This window comes from Catharus ustulatus, chromosome 6, assembly GCF_009819885.2.
Source record: "Catharus ustulatus isolate bCatUst1 chromosome 6, bCatUst1.pri.v2, whole genome shotgun sequence".
Classification (NCBI taxonomy): Eukaryota; Metazoa; Chordata; class Aves; order Passeriformes; family Turdidae; genus Catharus; species Catharus ustulatus.
Genome location: NC_046226.1, coordinates 7,665,804 through 7,684,095, shown reverse-complemented (window position 1 = coordinate 7,684,095; position 18,292 = coordinate 7,665,804). Strand labels below are relative to the sequence as shown.

Below are 18,292 nucleotides of genomic sequence, written 5' to 3'. Positions count from 1 at the left end.
CACAGGGCACAAAAATATCTACATCTTGATGAACAAGTCATTTTGTTTCCCTTCTACACATCAGCTTCTCCAACCAGAAGATACCTTCTCCATAAAACATTATAAATTCTCCATAAAACACTATAAATTCTACATCTCCACCAATAGGACCCTCAGCTGGGAGGAGGCAAACTGTAATTACAGCCCTACTGCCACAAATGTTTGTGCATTAGGTCAGGAGAAAAATATATAATTAATACATTTGTAAAAAAGCACACAGGAGTAACCTTAGAGAAAGAAGCTGAACTAGGTACACCCCACCCCCTCTCTAAGCTTGGCCATTCACCTACAAAAGATTCCACTTGTTTGCCTTTCTCCTGGCCTCACAAATCTCCTGTTTCAGATTGCACAGCAACAACAGCTTCAAAAGGAGAATGTTTGGCCTTGACTCCCCTCTCAGTTTTTAACTCCCCTTACAGAAGTGATTCTGGGGTTTGTGCAAACCAGGAACAGGCTTTAGTCACCCGTACTTTAAAAAAACCTGAAATTAAATCAATGAGCACCTGCTGTGTTGTCCATCAGAAGACAGATAGCTCCAGACTCTGAGGAATGAGAAAGTCTCCATGCAGAGCACCAGCCAAAAAATCTGCTCTGTGCAGACACAGTTCAGCTACACCCCTGTGCAAAGTGTCACCTACCCATCAGTTTTACATGGCCCCAAACCAACACCAGCTCAGGGACACTGGCACTGTAAAGGAAGCGCTCACTGTGACTTCAGCAAAGCTGAATATGTGGTCTGCCACAGTGATCTCAAAGCCAAGTTGTTGAGACACCATGGCTTGGCTTGCTGGCCTAGGCAAGCATTAAATTGGCTGGACTGCCAGGTTTGAAGGGCTGTGATTAATAGTACAAAGCCCAATTAGCAGACAGCTGCTGCAGGCATCCCTTGGGGACAATGCTGTCTCCATGAGCAGGGAGGCAGAGGCACCCCAGGCAGGTATGCAGATGGCACCAAGCTGGGCAGCAGTCCTACAGCACAGGGTGGGGCTCCACTCACAGGGAGCTTAGCAGGCTGGAGAACTGGGCTGACAGCAGCTGCATCTGTCTTTCAACTTCCTAAAAAGCCTCACACACCCTTTGCTACAGAATGGGCTGGGGCTGACCAGGAAAGAAGAGCTGGCACAAAGGAGCTGGGTGTCCCCACAGGGGAGCTGAGCAGCAGCCAGCAGTGGGCTCCACCATTGAGAAAGGCCAAAGAGGTACTGAGCTGTGCAAGAAATGCAGCCAGCAGTCCAGGGAAGTGGATATTCCTCTCTATTGACTACCAGTGAGGCTGCACCTGGAGAGCCTCGGTCAGAGCTGGGTTCTCAAGTACAACACCAGAGCGACAGTGACATGACTGGGGGGCTGGAACATGTGATTTACAAGGAAAAGCTGAGAGAGCCAGGCTTGTCAGCCTGGCTTTAGGGGACACCTGACACTGTCTGCCCAATGAGAGGCTACAGAAAATACAGAGCCAAATTCTTCCTAGAAGCAAACTGTAGCAAGAAAAAGTCTTTTTACATATTTGGAAAAAGAACCCTTTGGCATGACAGTAGTAAAGTCCAGAGAGAACAGGACATGTCCATTGCTAAAGACAATCAACATTCAACCAGACTAGGGCTTCAGGAATCTACTGAGGATGTAAGCAGGGAATGGAGAAATCACTTCCACAGGCCCCTTCTAATCTAAATTATTCTACAATCCTGCATAGGGCACAGGCTTTTCTATGTATTTCATCACCTTCAGTTACATTACCTATACACACATTTCCCTGTATCACACCTCTGACTGCTGGAGAAACAGTGGAAAATGCACTGTATTATCTTTTGGGCTGTCAATAGGAAGGACTGTCGCAATGAAACTCTTCCGTCATTTTGAAGCTTCTTTTTTTTGATGCTGCCCTCATGTTGTGGATACTACCTCTCAGCCAATGTTCTTGGCTCCTGATGGTGCTCCCAAATTCTCCAGCTGAAACAGGAGAAAAGTGACCAGTTCACAGCTCTGCTGGCAGGGCTGCCAACATTATCAGCAGAAATCAAGGACTGGAGCATTCTCTTGTTTCACCACTGAATGACTGTGAGAAACAGCTGAGACACTGAAGCCACCATTCAAATTCTGAGGAATGAGAACAGCAGTAGTCAATACTTGAGCTGCTTTCCTCTGCCACGGGGAGAGTTTAGAGCCAAGGTGAATGATAATAAGTACTAAACTGAATGTTGACAAAAATATTTTTCCATTGAAAAACTATAATCTGAATATACACTGGAAATAATTATTGGCAATGATCTGGGTCCTCCAGATGTGACAAGAATGCAGTGATCTGGGAGTCCCTCAGAGACAGCAGCACAGATGCACTCCATCTGGTGCATCCTCTAGAAGACTCATCCTTTAAGGATCAGAAGTTTTCAAATGGAAAAGAAAATTCAGCTTAGATTCTGCAGAAGTTAAAAGCACTCACGTGGGAATACCAAACTTTGAACTCCAGGTAAGTATGAATTGAATGTTCTCTAATCCCAGGTACCAAGTGAGAGGCAGCAGCTGAAACCTCCCAAGGTCTCTTCAAAAGATTAATTTCTCAGTAACAACCAAAAATTATTTTGCATTTATTTCCTCACTGTCCTGGAAATCAGGGATGATCCACTGGTGATTTCAGTGAAAAATTCCACAAGAAATAGTGTCAATTTAGACAGCCCAGCTCTTTTGCCCAAAAGCGAGAGTCACAGAAAAGTATCTACAATTTCACAGCCTTCAGAGCTGGACAGGAAAACCTGCATTACTCTGAAGCCATGGATTCATTAAGGAAAGAAAAAAAGTGCATTTTTAATGCAAGTGAACTAGAACAGCGCAAAATCCTTGCAAAGCAAGGGCATACTGGTGCTTTCTCAGAAATAAGCAGGTTCAGGTATCCTCTCAAATTTTCTGCAGTCTAACTTGAAACACCAGCTCCTTGTTTGCCCTAGAGCTGTGCCACACATTACAGTCCCTGAAATGACAAAATCAAGTTTGTTTTCCCTTGGAAGATGCAAAGCCACTACAAGCACAACAAAAAGTTTAAAAATAAGGTTAGAACTTCTCCTGACAATAAGACAGAGGCAATGTTTGGAGTTGTGGCTTTTATGTAATAAGGACTTTTCCATTTTGGTTAGTACATGTCATGTTGCTGAATATGCATTTACACTGCACAGTTTTCTCTCCATATTAAAAATGTTATACCCTAGTAGAAGTTATATTCTATTTTTTGTCCACACTAAAAGGTTTATTTTTTTCAGTCTATGTATCTCCTCTCTTTCAAAATATGCTTTCCATTATGACATGTGACAACGTAAAATATATTGTTCACTATTCCTCCTTGCTTATCAACACAAAAGGAATCTGAAGAGCACTCAAGATTTCTACTCCCTGGCGAGGCATAAGCTAAAACTTTATTTTTGGGAGCCAAGCTGCTTCTTCATTGAAGAAACAGCAATATATCTCCATTTAAAAAATACTGATTAGCAAATCTCATACCACTTTACTAACACATGCAGCCAAAACATCACTGAGACTACTGTGTTTCTCCCAAACTGGAAGGATGTTGAAAACTTAAATGATTCACTTACAGCTGATCTAAAGACGAGAGCTCTGCAATTTATGTTTTATTGTCAAATGTTTAAAGGATTAAATCTAAATAAAATACACAATACACAAGCTTCAAAGCCCACGTTATCTTTAACATCTTATTTCCAATTAGCAAGTCAAAATAAAGAAGACATGGGGAACATCTGGCTTCAAAAGAAAAGCCCTGGAAGAAATCAAGATTTTGGTTCTTTTGGGCTTCATTTAAGGCTGCTATTTTCCCAGACTCTTGAAACTGGATAAGATGGAAAGATTATTCTCTCTCTCAAAGAAGGGAAAATAGCAGACATACCACCATGTGATTGAGTATTACATCATTCATACTCACAACAATACTGAGCCAGTCTGGCAGCTGAACTGAAAAGACATTTTCTTTTGCCTTCAAGGAAGGACACGGACTTGCCATAAATGCAGATGAACAGGGAAAAGTTAGAAAAGGCTCAGCTCACCATTGTACTTGGCACGAATTACAAAATGCTAAAAATGTTTTGCATTGAGAAGCAATTCCAGTATGAGTTTTGCGTATGAAAACTACATCCTGCAAACAAAATCCTAGTGACAAACATCTGAAGGAAAGAAGACAGCTCTTGAGAAGGACCTTTACCCATTTTTAAAAGCCTTATACTTTAATAGGATGTAAGAAATCATTATCAAGACCACTTTCAAGATATAAGGCTGGGTCAGGTGTGAGAATGAATCCTGTTTTTACGAAACAGATTTGACAGGTGATATTGTTTCTCTGATACACCCTCACTTTGTTCTTAAGACATCAAAAACTGAAAGACAGAAAAGGTGCATAAGACTTAAGAATAGGATGAAAGTGGACGCAGTTTGAAGAAACCTCAAGCTAAAATATTTGCAGATAGCAAGCACAGAAGGGCTTATAGGTCTCAATACACTGGCTTTTGTTCACCCTATTTAGCATTACTGATCTTAATTAATCTAATAAAATGAATTTGTGTTCTGAGGCAGCATTCTTACTGCATTAAAATTCAAATACAAAATCTTCTATTTTAATTAAAGAGAACATTCAATTTTCTAATTGACTTTTAAAGTATTAAAACGCATAAAATATTAGTCATGGCTACAACCAGAAATATTTTTCAGTGACTGAATCAAAAACATTAACCATAATTGATCATGTTTGCTATCTGGATATTTTAAACAAAGCATCAGGTAACGCTTTTTCTTCTTTTTTTCCTTTATTTTTCCTTAAGAGGGGTGTGGCCATGCAGGGAAGGAAGGGGAAGTGTCTCCTCCTCATCCCACACCATATCCAGCATATCCTCTGACAAAAGCAAGAATGTGCTGCACAATGACTGGCTGTACCTCACTGTTTTTATTTAACTGGTGTTAGCAACATATTAGCTCCCATCAGGTCAAAACACCACCCAGTTATAATTCTGGTTTTGCTGACATAAGCCCCAAAATTCAGATGCAGAGATAAACCGTATTAAGCAGAGAGCCAACCTAATTATTTCCTCTTTTAAACAAGCTTTAAGAAGATTGTTAAATATTTATTTTCACAAGCATGCAAGGATCACTGAAGGTCAAAGACATCAGAGGTGTGATCCCTTCCTTATCATCCCTCCTTTGTATTTATTTCCCTGGAAGGAGGCCTCTCTGCCATCACACTTCCCTCCCCTCATCCATCACCCAGAACTCATCCTGACGTTGTTCCTGTGGTTATCCCCCATCCCCACCTTTCAGTGCTGCCAGTGAGTGTTGTCCCTTGTATTTCTATCCCAGAATTACTGATGCCTTTGTATCTCTCCTGCTCCCTGCTTTTGGTTCTTCCCTCGTTTCACCTTTAACCATGAGAATGTCTCATCAGTTCAGACATCCCAAACTGGAACTGAATTACTGAGAGGACAAACCATGCAATTCATTTCATTAATTATTATTTTTGTGCATTCAATAACAGACCAGTATTGCACACATTAAAAATTTGGCCGAGATGCTTCTGCTGTAAGTATTTCTGGGTTACACAAGGTGTGACATGGTGACAGAGCACAGGGTTGCCAAACATTTCTACCCACACACCATGTAATTCAAGCCCACAGTGACAAAGCCTTCAGTGAACCTACTCCAGAAGCCTGACCCTTCATTTCAAAAGGCAACAGTGATTTTTGTTTGTCCCAACACAGGAAGGTATGATGGGCAAGGGCAAAGGACCTCCAGAATTAAAACAGTGTAGGTGCAGCAGCTCTACTGAATGCATACCCCAAGGTTTTCAGCAGTCACAAAACACCCCAAGTTCAACAGGACCCACAAGAATCATTGAAGTCCAACTCCTGACCCTGCACAGGACACCTCAAGAATCACACCATATGTCCAAGAGCATTGTTCAAATGTTTCTCGAGCTCTGTCAGGCTTTGTGCTGTGGTCACTTCCCTGGGGAGCTGTTCCAGTGCCCAGCCACTCCCTGGGTGAAGAACTTTTTCCTGATATCCAACCTAAAGCTCCCCTGACACAGCTTCAGGCCATTCCCTTGGGTCCTGTCACTGGTCACCAGAGAAGGGACACCAGTGTCTGCCCCTGCTCTTCCCCCCACAAGGAAGTTACAGGCTGCAGTAAGGTCTCCCCTCAGTCTCCTCTTTTCCAAGCTGAACAACCCACAAGACCTCAGCTGCTCCTTGTACGGCCTCCCCTCACCATCCTCATGGCCCTCCCTTGGACACTAACAATTTAATGTCTTTTTTTATGTTGTGGTGACCAAAACTGTACCCAGGACTGGAGGTGAGGCTACCCCAGTGCTGTGCTTTGAGAAAAAAACCGCCCAGAAAGAGACCTGAAACACTGCCCTGTAAAGCAATAAAGTATTTTTGCAGACAGATTTCAAGAGAGTATTATTTTGACCTCTACTGTTCAAAATTTCCCTTAAATGAGGAAAACAAAGCTATCAACACCAGCCAAAATTTGTAATCTTGATAGGCCATCTTGTGACCCTGTCCCCCTCTCCATCTCTGCAGATGGTTTGTTTAATGCTGCATTATGGAAAAGCTGACAATTTGAGCCACCTGCTGTGTACCAACATCCTGAAAGGAAAAAGTTGGTCACCCCTCTACACAAAAGCTGGTGAGAATTTCATCAGTGAATTTAATGGGGCATGATCAGGTCTCCCCTTGGCAGGTCCAAAGGTCAAGTTCTATTTTATCCAGAGTTAGTAACAAGTGAACAGAAAAGCAAATTTTCAGAGTGTGCAGTTCTCAAACAAAACACCAGCCTGAGCACACACATATGCGTGCAAAATTGCAGTCCTCCTGCTTCTTTCGGATGATATATTTAGAAATCCTATTAGCTGTAGAGATCAACATTCTTATCTGAATTTCCAGGATGCTGTAACATGCAAAATTAGAGCAGCTCTCTTAAGTGGGTCAATTATCACTACTGCATTTACAGCAGCTTTTCCCCTCCCTCCCTGCAGCATCCATAATGGGCATTTAGCACAAGATTTAAACACTCGGATGTTGAGTTGACACACACCACAATGTAAAGTTCCCTTCCCCTTTTATATTTTCAGAATCTTAAAGGAACAAAGGAAATCACCAAGTACAGACTCTCCACATTAAAACTGCAGTCTCCCAGCAGAAAGCTTCGATGACTTCCAGAACAGGGCACCCTGCAGGATAATTCCAGTCAGCAATCACGCTCACTGTTTTCCTGCCACATATGAGTCAGGCACAAGTAAGGTTTATGGGTTTCCCCTCCAAGGGACAACAGGAGAACCTGAGGCTCACTAACCATGTCCCAAGCCCTGTCCTCCAGGGTGAAAGGCCACACAACCAGTTTGAAAGGCTTCAGGTTATTATCTCAAGAAGGAATTCTCTTTAAAAAACACTGCAAACCACCAGACACAAGTGGAGCAATTCAAGTACCCAGCACCACTTCAGACTCTATGAAGACATCCAGAGGACCTAGGGAAACACAGGCTCTCCTGCAACACAGCTGGAGGCCAGGTGAGATATCTGAGAGGCTCCTTCTGCCTCCCCTGTCCCACTGCTGCCCATTCATGAGCAGCCCTGGCAGAAAGGGGACGCAGCAGGGAAGAGGACAGAGCCCCACAGTGGAATATATAATGTCAATGAGCACATGGAAAGGAAAATTTTACTTTCCCACCAACTGGAAACACGAAACACATCATTCTCTCAGCACCGCACTTGCTTTATACATACCTCTTTATAGGGAAAAAAATATGTGAGGCAGCACTGCAAGTGAAAGATGATATGATTCTCCTTCCTTCCATGGAAAAGCAGACTGGATATGCAGGTTTCAGGTCATGAGCCCTGCTGTTGAAATTCAACAGGTCCAGCCCTGGCTGGAGGAGAGGGTGATGGGGAGAAATTAAGGTGCAGAAATTAAATTTCTGTTGCTGTCCCTGGCTGCCCTCTTCCCTACATCTCCAGCATTTTCTTGTGTGGTACTAAATAGGAATGATCACAAAAGCCAAGCATTACCAAACACCTAACTCTTTGGAAATCTATGCAAATGACATGGGGAAACAACAGTCACACCCTATTTAAGGCAGCAATTTTTTCTTAATAGATGAACCTCTTCCAGCTAAAATCCATCTGCTCAAAAACAGAGCAATTTAAAAACTTCATTTTGAAATTAAGTGAACAAGGCTTTTGCAAGCCTTCAAGTCCAAGCAAATGCTTCATTAGGAAACATTTCTTCACCAAGAAACACTGGAACAAACACTGGAACAGGCTTCCTAAAGAGGTGGTCAAAGCCCTCAGCCTGTCAGTGCTTAAAAGCATTTGGAAAATGCCCTTAACAACATGGTATAATTTTGGTCAGCCCTGAATTGGTCAAGCAGTTGGACTGGATGATCATTGTAGGTCAGTTCCAACAGAAAATATTCTGTTCAACTTACTATGAAGATATTGGCATCTCTTACCTCACAGTGAAATGAAGTAATTTGCCTCAGTAAATATTATATGTATTTTAACAGTGCAATTTAAAATCCATTTTTATTCTCATATGTCCTTTTCACACTCCACACTTGAACAAAACACATTTTTAATGCAACACCAGTTAATAAAAAAAAATGTAAAAGGTCAGTTACTAAAAAGAAAGTCCTTAACCAGAGAGGAATAGAAAGTGGTTTTATTAACCTCCCTAACCACAGCTTTAAAATTTTCTTGATTAAAGCCTAATTTCAAAAGTTAACTTTTTAATCAGGAACACTAGGGCCTGCTGGCTCCAGGAAGTTTTATTGGAAGTCAAAAGATTACTGGAGATCTAATTTTTAATTTCTAATAAAAAAGGAAGTCTTGCCCTTTTCCTTGCAAAGACAGACCTTGAAGTGTTAGCAGAGAAACAAAGAATGTATCCATCAAAGGTTCTCATGGTGAGGCTGTACAAAGCTTCCCAAGACAGCATGGAGCTGACAGAGCTGCTAATGCTGGAGAGGGAATTAGCTGACTTTCTCTTGCAAAGACCAACACAGCAGAAAAGCCCAGTAGCTGCTGCCTAACCAAGGATTAAAGAGACCAGTTCCTCATTCCATCACAGATTTTCTGGGTAACTGTGAATGTGTCACTTAGCCTCAGTTCTGCACCTGGAAATGAAGATAAATACTCACAACTTCCCTTTCTGTGACATGAAAATAAACACATTAAACCAGGAGACTTTCAAAAAGCTTGGCAATAAAGTACAAGTACTGCAGACAGATAGGAAATAACAAAGTGCTGCCCCATTCAGCTGCCCAGTTTTTTCCCAAACCCTTCTTGCCTGCTGGGATCTGGCAATGCCTTCGTGATCTGCCCTCAAACAAAAGGGAGGTTCACAGGGCAGAGGAAGCCAGGGAGGAAAAGCTCCTTATGCTTTCCCACCCAGCTCAAGTTTACATCTGAAAGACTTCAAGGCACCGAACGTTCTCCCGACAGCCTTCTGCTCCCAAAGCCCAGATTGAAGAGGTTATTTTTCTTACACATTTATCAAATGTTCCTTTGCAAACAGCTCAGGAGAGAGGCCTCACTTGGCTGCTTGTCTGTCCCTGGGAGGATCCCACCTCTGTCCTGTGACAAAAAAAAGCCACCAAAGACCTGCTGAATAACTCAGCCTCCGTCTCAGAGCCTGCCCAGCTCAGAGCCCCCCATTACCAGGACTGATCAGTTTTACTGGAAGGAGAAAAACCTGCCCTGAATTTACCTTCAGAGGCAAACAGAGGGATATTTACACAAGATAGCTGCTGAGGGGACTTTCAGGGACTCTTCTCATGTGGAAAAGGATTTATTTACTATGCTCTGACAAGACAGGATCTGGTTTACAACTAAGGGTGCATTTTTCAGAGAGCTTCAAAGGAAAAGAATAAATAAATAAATAGCATTCAAAAGGTGCATGTGTGTAGGATAAAAGACATTTACCATGTAAAATGTTGCTATAAAAGACCCCAGGTGGTAGCACTGGAAAATATTACACAAAAGAGTGGACAGTTGTAGTTTTTCTAACCGCTGTGTACAGTAACAGGATTACAAACAGAATGAACTCTTCCTTGATTAAAACAAACTGATATCCCACCTGGAAAATCCTGGCCAGGCTGTCATTGTTCCTGAGTGACCCCGGGGCAGCCACAGGTTACAGCTGAGCCCATAAGTCACTCAAACACCCTGCCTGGCTCTTCCCAAGCTCCCTCTCTCGGGAACAGCAGGACCAGCTAAAGCGTCCTTTGTTTCCATTCTAACATGTGTAGGGGTGGAAAAGCTGTTCAAAACATTACAGAGAAACAACTGAGGGCTGTTACTATTCCAAGAAACAAATTAAAAAGCAGAGTCTGAACTGCCCGGAGCGCTGGCAGTGCCAGACAAAGTCAGACGTCACTGGCAGTGTTCAGCATCACTCAGTCCCTGGGAGGGGGACAACAGGTTCCATCACACCTGGGGGTTTCAAAACCACTGTCTCATTCAGATGTGGGTTTTGCATTATATCTTTATTTCTGACACTGGTAATACAGACACATCGACACATTTCATAAGGAGAATAATAAATTGAAGTTTTTATGGGCAACTCATCAGAAGGATGAAACACCTCCCAGATCCAGCTAATAGCTAGCAAGCTGTTTTCCCTGGAAAACATTAACACTGACAAGCAATAAAGGAAGGCAAATGAAAAGCTATGCCAAAGTGGCTGCATTGTGGGGGTTTGTGTCACATAACCTAATAAAAACCATAAACTGATGTAAAATCAATTCACATCTCAAATAATATATACAAAACTTTCTAAAGGATTGCAAATAAAAGCTGCTCTTCATATAAATAAATTTCTATTTTCTCCTTAAGTTCTGGAATTATTTTTTCAGATAAAAAAAATTGAGTTGCCAGAATATTTTGCATTTTTGCATTAATTAAATAATGCATAAGAACTAAGGAGAACATAATGTTTTCCTATTTCAGGCTGAGGTTTATTCAGGCATAATTCAGACTGCACTAGTAGACTTGGCTACAGTATTCTTCACATTTTCACAGAGGCTGGCTGGCGACATGTACATTATGAAAAAAGAAGAATAAGCAGATAACCATGTCAGATAAATGCATTCCACGCCCTCAAACTGAACTCTCAGACACAATTAAATTCTCTTTTCCCTCTCCAAATGCTTCCCACTCCTTTGGTTCTGCCACAAGAACACAACATTTCTTGTCACTTCAGTCTCTTACTGCATCTCCCTGTACCTCCCCAGGCATTTTTGCTCCTTCCACCATGCAGCTTTTTCAGAAACGTGATGTCTTCTACTGCCAACACCATTCTGTTCCCAGGTAACATCTCCTGCCTGCACAACTCCCAAGTCACTCAGATAACTCATTTGAGCCACCCAGAATTAGTGAGCTGTCTCAGCTCTGAGGATGTTGCTGCCCTTTGCTGCCTCTTCCACATCACCTCTTTGCTCTAAAATACTTCCACCAATCTTCAGCCTTTAACTTCCTTTTCTAAATTTCTCTCAGATTTCTTTGTTAGAATTCTAAAATGAACACAATGACAATGAACACTTTAAACTCAGGAACTTGGCTGAGCGGTGTATTGAAATGTTGAAATGTTAAAAATACTGCATGTCCTGCGTACAGAATTATTCAGTGTACTGCTCCTCTTTCCAAGCTTTCCTCAGCACCTTCTCCAGAAGACCAAAACCAAGTTTATTACCCTGAATATGGATTTTAATTCTTGTTAAAGCACTTTGTCACATGGCCATCCTCTCTACACCTGCTCTTGGCCCCTCTGCTCCCAAGGCCCTGGGAACACCCCTGCCTCCTGTGGCCCCTGTCTGTACTGCCAGATGTAAGCTAGGAACAAACAGAACATGCTGATAATTATCTTTATAATTAATCTATGGAGCCTTGAACACATTCTAATTTCAAAGGTCAGCAATTTGCACCCGTAGCTGTCGGGTTTTCAAACTTCTCATGAAAGAAAAAGATACCAGAAAAGGAATTTGTATTTCAGTGTTGAGAGTCCATAATTTATTTGGGTTTTGTTTTTTAAACTACACTGGATTTTAAATAACAATACAAAACAAAACAAAATAAACAAGCAAACAAAACCACAGTGGAACACAGGTCTCTCCCAAAGTGACAAATTCTTAGTATCAACTACAAAATTAAGTTTATCTAATGGATTTTTAAAAAAATAAACACTAAAAAATCTAGCTGTATGGACATGCACAACGACTTTTTCATTCCCAGGTAGCACAGTAACTGTGCAAATGAGGGTGGAGTATTATTGATACAGAAAGGTAGAACTTATCTTTGCAGTTTTGTTCACACTTTACTCCTAGTATTTTATGTGAAGTACCACACAGAACATTATCTCCATTTAACAAGGAAAGCTGGGAAATTCATTTAGGGATTTATTAAGTGTCAACCAGACCAGTACACCTTGCATGTAAGTGAGATACATGCTGAAATAGTTTAAAGAAGGTTAAAAAACAAGTAAATAATTTTTGCTTTATTTGTTTGCTACACTTGCTGCACAGATGGCTGCACATTGCAGTGTACCTATCTGCCTCTTACAGCCCTCATTTCTTCAAATGCTTTTTATCACTATCAGTGGGGAAAAATGGATCTGCATATTACAGCTGGGCTATCATTCAGAAGTATCAAATAACAACTGTAAATAAATAACTTTAAACATTATATGAGCATAAATATAACACAGAATCATACAAGGAATCTTAAGAAATAATTTATTTTCAACATCCCTGCCATAGGCAGGGACAGACCAGGTTGCTTAGAGCCTAACCTGGCCTTGAACACCCCCAGGAATGGGGCAGCCACAGCTTATCTAGACAACCTATGCCAAGCCCTCAGTTCCCTCACTGTAAAGAATTTTTTAATAGCTAATCTAATCCTACCCTCTTTCAGGCAGTTACCCGGAAGATATATTATCAAAATATTGGTAGCACCTTAAAATCAACACTGTCTTTATAGCAGTGGTAGAGTGCTACTGTTCAAAGTTCACATGGAGACTTTACAGTAGGAAAGAGCAGTATAATAGATAAGCCTGCCTTTTAATTCCATTTTTCCTATAAAACATTTTTAAACATGCAAATACAATGGCCTCAACATGATCAGAAAGCACTACTTTTAGAATACTGAATATAGTTTCTGAAACTACAAAAAAAATCATCTCAATCTTAAAAGGAAAGCTAAACTGTTCAACTGCAAAAATACAGAATGAGAGCAGCAATATGGAAAAAACATCAAATTAGAATACTGAAGATGTGGACCTACAATTTTAAAGTAGCAAGGAACTAAACACAGAATTGTAGAATGATAAAATGATAGAATGGTTTGGGGATTGGAAGGGGCCTTAAAATACATCCAGTTCCAATCCCCCTGCCATAGGCAGGGACACCTTTCAATAGACCACGTTGCTCAGAGCCAGAGCAATAGAAGTAATTGTTTGGTACTAAGCTCTGAATTCCAGCAACTAAAACACAACATAAAAGAAATAAAAATATATAAAACAAATTAATTTGGATGGTCATCAGTATTTAAAGCTTATGTGGATTTTAATTAAGTTCCCCAAGACAAAAATAGGGAGGTAAAGAAGGGAGTACTCACTTGGACTTGTGTCCTGTGTGTGCACCTCCAGCCACTGATTTCCTGTATGATTTTTGAGCAAATTTCAGAATTTATCAAACATCTCTTTTTTTCAAGAATTAAAACACGAGTGATACTGTCCTTCCTGCAAGTATCAGAAGAAGGAAATCCAAAAATGTTGATGGAAAACCCACACTAAAACTCTAATCTGTTCTTTGATGCTGACACTGCAGGAGGTTTGGGGTTAACTGTCATTTACTTTAAAAGAGAAAAACAAAATAAACAAAAAAAATACTCCACAAATAATAAACCCTAGTAAAGCAGAGGGGAAGTGCAATTAATGTTGCAAAAAGAAATTCAGAGTTATGATGAGAGGCAGAGTGACATTTAGAGCATTAAATACTAAGTAGTGTACATTTAGAAAGGGAACAAATTTACTTGAACCACAGGAAATATTCCCATTTATTTCAGTGTATAAAATGAAACAATGACCAAGTTAGCTCTTAAACACTTACCTTTTCACATTTTGAAACAAGGTCTAACTGGGATAGTTGACTTGCTAAAAGTCTTCTATTTATTTACATTTTATAACATAAAGGATACGAGGAGTTCCTTCTGTCCTGCACACCAGGTAGAGGCAGGCAGCAATGATGTGGCTCCTCTTTCTGCCCCGGGTTAGATGTTTGCTCACAGCCATCTTGAAAAAATTAAAGGCAGTGTCCAGACAATGCTGATTGAGTTGAAGCTGGTTTCCCAAGTGGTGAATCTGACGCTTCCCTAGAAAAATTAACAAGGAAAAAAGCTTAACAACTATGCAGTGAATGTGCTTTTAGGTTGGGGTCTTTTAGTGTTGGGGGATTTTTTAAAGACACAATTAAGGAGGTGGATTTTGGATTTTATCTCTTTGTGAAATACAATGACCTCTCAAGTTTCAGGAATTATTTAGCTTCAGCTCCTCAGGACAAAAAAAAAAAAAAGCCTTGTTTTGGACTGCTAAAATTGAAACACATGCAATCAATGAGCTTTGGAACACTAAGCCACAAACATCAGTCCCACAGAGGATCCAAGCCATAGCCAAGACTTCTCAGACAAAAGATTATGCCCCTCTCCTTTAACATCATTTGCCAATTAGCACTTGATTAGCTGTAGCCAAAAACCAGAGGTCATTATGTGTTTGACACTGACATGCAAACAGAGATTTTTGCTGCAGCTCTCCAAGAAGTGATGGAGTTTGCTGTTCCCCTGACCACAAAAGGAGCCCACAAGGAAAAAGCTCTGCTCCTAGCTTGCCAGTGATCCCAAGGATGGGAGGCACTTCCTTCCTCCAAACACGTTTGCACCTCAGCTTTCATTTGAGGCTTGTCTGCCAGACTACTTAGGTTAACTTGTGGCTTCAGGAAACAAGTGTGCCTTCACCCTCAAATAAAACAATAAAAAGAAAAAAGTGTGTTTGGGATGATTCATAGCAGGAAGTGGTCCAGCTGCTGGGACAGATGCGGGAAGCAAGGTCCAACCCATCCCCACAGCTCCAGCTTCAGAAGAATGTGCCGAAAAGACAGCTTAAGAAAAGAGATGGGGGAAGTCACAAGGAAAACAGAGCACTCAAGTTCCTCAGCATACGGGGTCAGACAGCACATCAAGAAAAATCCTTTAATTCAATGTGCTGGGCAGATGTTTCCAGCACACGTATTTACAGGAAACTCTCATCTGCTCCCTTCACAGATGACAGGAGCAGCTCGTGGAAGGGGCACAGAAGTGCCTGCCCTGCCCACCCCTGCTCACAGGAAGGAATGGCAACCACACAATGCTTCCCAGAACACCACCAGCTCCTGCACAGGCCACACATCTTAATTTTATGCAAATCCCTACACCATCATCACTAATAACACGGTAAAAATGCTTCACCTCTGAACAACCTATTGCCAAAGATGCTGGTTTTAACAAGAAGTGACTCCAGCCAGGCAGCTGGGGTCAGCAGGACTCTGGCCAAACAGGAGTTGCCACAAAGCAGCAGCTGCTCCTTCCTGCTCACGTGGAAATTACTGCACTCATCATCAAGATATCCTTTAAGTCACATTGGTCAACCAGGTGTAACATATTTGGATGTGAAGTAAGAGCAGAGGAAGGATCCATCACCCTCCATGGGAGGTGTGGGCTCGATAAGCAGGGTAATCCAAAGCCCATTAGGTGAAGTTTTTCCACTGCCATCAGCAGGCCCTGGACTGGCACTCACCAGCCTCAAATACAAATACCACATCTTCCTAAATTTAAGGTACTAACTAGCACTCAGTCCTTCCAGAATTTTATTTCACACTCTACAGTCTGTATATTGCTTCTTCTGTTCCTAAGAAAGAATCAGTTTATACTCATTCGGGGAAAAAAATGCACTTGAGTACCAAAAACTCATTTTGCAGTGGCAGCAAGCAGCTTCCCTTCAAAAACAAAGAACACACTAAAAAGAGGAAAAAAATAATAACATACAGGAAGATACTAGAAAGTAATTTCTTTCATAAGCTATTTTCACCACTGAGCTGCTCCCATCCCCAAGCTCCCATTAATATTCTGAGTATTTAACCTTTTCTTAATTTCAAATGTTGAAATATAATTAATTCATAATCATCCATTCTAAGAAAACAGTATGCTTGTTTGAGTAACATATGCATTTTTAGCTGAGCTCTTCATCCACCATCGATATTTTAAAGTAGAATTACTTTAGGGGTAATTCTCTACTGAAAAAATACCAAAGACATCTAACAGAAATGTTCTTGTCTACTTAGGAAATGCTGTTTCTCTGAATGTTTTACTCATCCTTTTGCAGACCAGACAAGGTTTTAATTCTGTGTGCTAGGACTCCCTCAAGCTGCTCTGTGGTATTATATCAGTCATACAGTTTGTGGAAAAAACAAAGACAACTGTTACACTGCTGCTTCTCCCCAAAAAGAACAACTTAATTCAGGACAAGAATCTTCCTTGAAATTAAGTGTATCTTGATGACTAACTTGGTTTTGTCCTTATTTGTGAAAAGAAAGAAATGTACTGCTTATAGCATCCTCTAAGATAAACATTTACATTCTGTAACCAGTCTCCTATTTACTAAAGAAAGATCAAAAGCTTTGTTGTTTCCCCATCACCACCTCCACCCCTTGCATTTAACATGACAACAAAATTCTATTTTTCTGGTATCTTATGTAACACTAAGAAAAAAATAGCTCGAAAAGTTAGCATTAGCAATTGTGCTTCTACATTTCTCTATAGGAAACTTCAAGATACCTTTTACTCCTTCTGGTTCCTTCCCAGATTCACAAATGCACTCACAGAGTCCAAGAAAAGGCAGGTATCAGCTGGATGGCTGTCACCCAGTACTGCAGTACACAACCAAGCCATTGTAGAGTGCCCTCACCCTAATCAGATGACAACCAAATGCATGTCATTTTGTGACTTCCAACCTTTTCTGCCTAGCTGGCCAATATGACATTTCCAGAGCTGGAAAAATGTGTCTCTATAACATTTTATTTAACTATAAATACAGTGATTTAATCTGTTGGTATCTGAAGAGCAGATGTTCATACATAGAGAAATTGGGCTTAAGAAAACAACTGATCAAAATAAACTCTCTATCCAATGCTCCAGTTACTGCTGACAAACAAGAAAAAGAGTCCAAATACTCATTCATACTGCCAGTCCTCAACATGAGAAGTCAAAACTGAGTGGTGGGAGCCACAAACCTTGCTAAGCATTGGGATCTGCTCCTCCAGCAGCAGGGTCAGTGCAGGGAGGAGCTGCAAGTCAGTGCCGAGCAGCTGCAAGCTCCAGGGCTGGAAGATGAGCAATTCCCTCCAGCAGACCTACAGCACTGCATCATGGCCATCAGCCCTTGAGCATCCTCCCACTCCCACTGCTCCTTGCTAGCTGGGTGGCATTTTATAACCTTGGAGTTGCTGTCTCCATCTCTGCTCTGAGTGTCAGCGTGGCTCCAGTCACTCCTCAGGCTGCCTGCACTGCTGCTCTCACCCATGGTCCAGGGAGCTGCTCTAGCCAGCTGCAAGGATGCAACAAGCCTGAGGATCTGCCAAAACAGTGGGAATATCCAACAACACAATCCAGTTTATTAGCAGTCTGCTCCACTCAGTGTTGATCTGATTCCATCACAGTGCAACGAACTCCAATGCATTGGGATTCTCTACTGGATGGAAAAGAACTGATACACCTTTAAACCCTGTCATGCTCTGGTTTATAGAACACAACACCTTCCTGACTTTCTTATCCATTTTATCCTGCAGGACAGCTTTTTTAAAAATTCAGTGTGACCCTGCTCTAAAAACCTGCAGCTACTATCTCAGTACAATAAAGGACTATCATCACATGGAACAGTCAGAATTAAGCATCACATTTTTTTTCCAAACGGCTGTGGACAAGCACAAGTTATAACACAAAATATACAGGGGTAAACCAAGTCTCTTAGTAGGTGCATCTTTTATTAGTAATTTGCAATAAGCATTGTCTCTTTTGGGCCTCACAGATTTTTGACAGATGCTGAGATTCTTTTTTTAAATCACAAGAAAGAGCACCTTTGAGGTCAAAGCTTACACTTCATGCTGCCCTTTCAATTTAGTGATGGC

The 18,292-nt window shown here is 41.2% G+C and overlaps 1 protein-coding gene across 1 annotated transcript in view; it reads right to left on the bottom strand.

Moving 5' to 3' along the window:
* BRF1 (BRF1 RNA polymerase III transcription initiation factor subunit) overlaps positions 1-18,292 on the bottom strand; it is a 172,174-nt gene that overhangs the window by 114,438 nt on the left and 39,444 nt on the right. Inside the window, exon 3 of the mRNA XM_033061894.2 lies at positions 14,277-14,450. Coding sequence (XP_032917785.1) covers positions 14,277-14,450 — 174 coding nt within the window. The remainder of the gene's footprint in view (positions 1-14,276; positions 14,451-18,292) is intronic.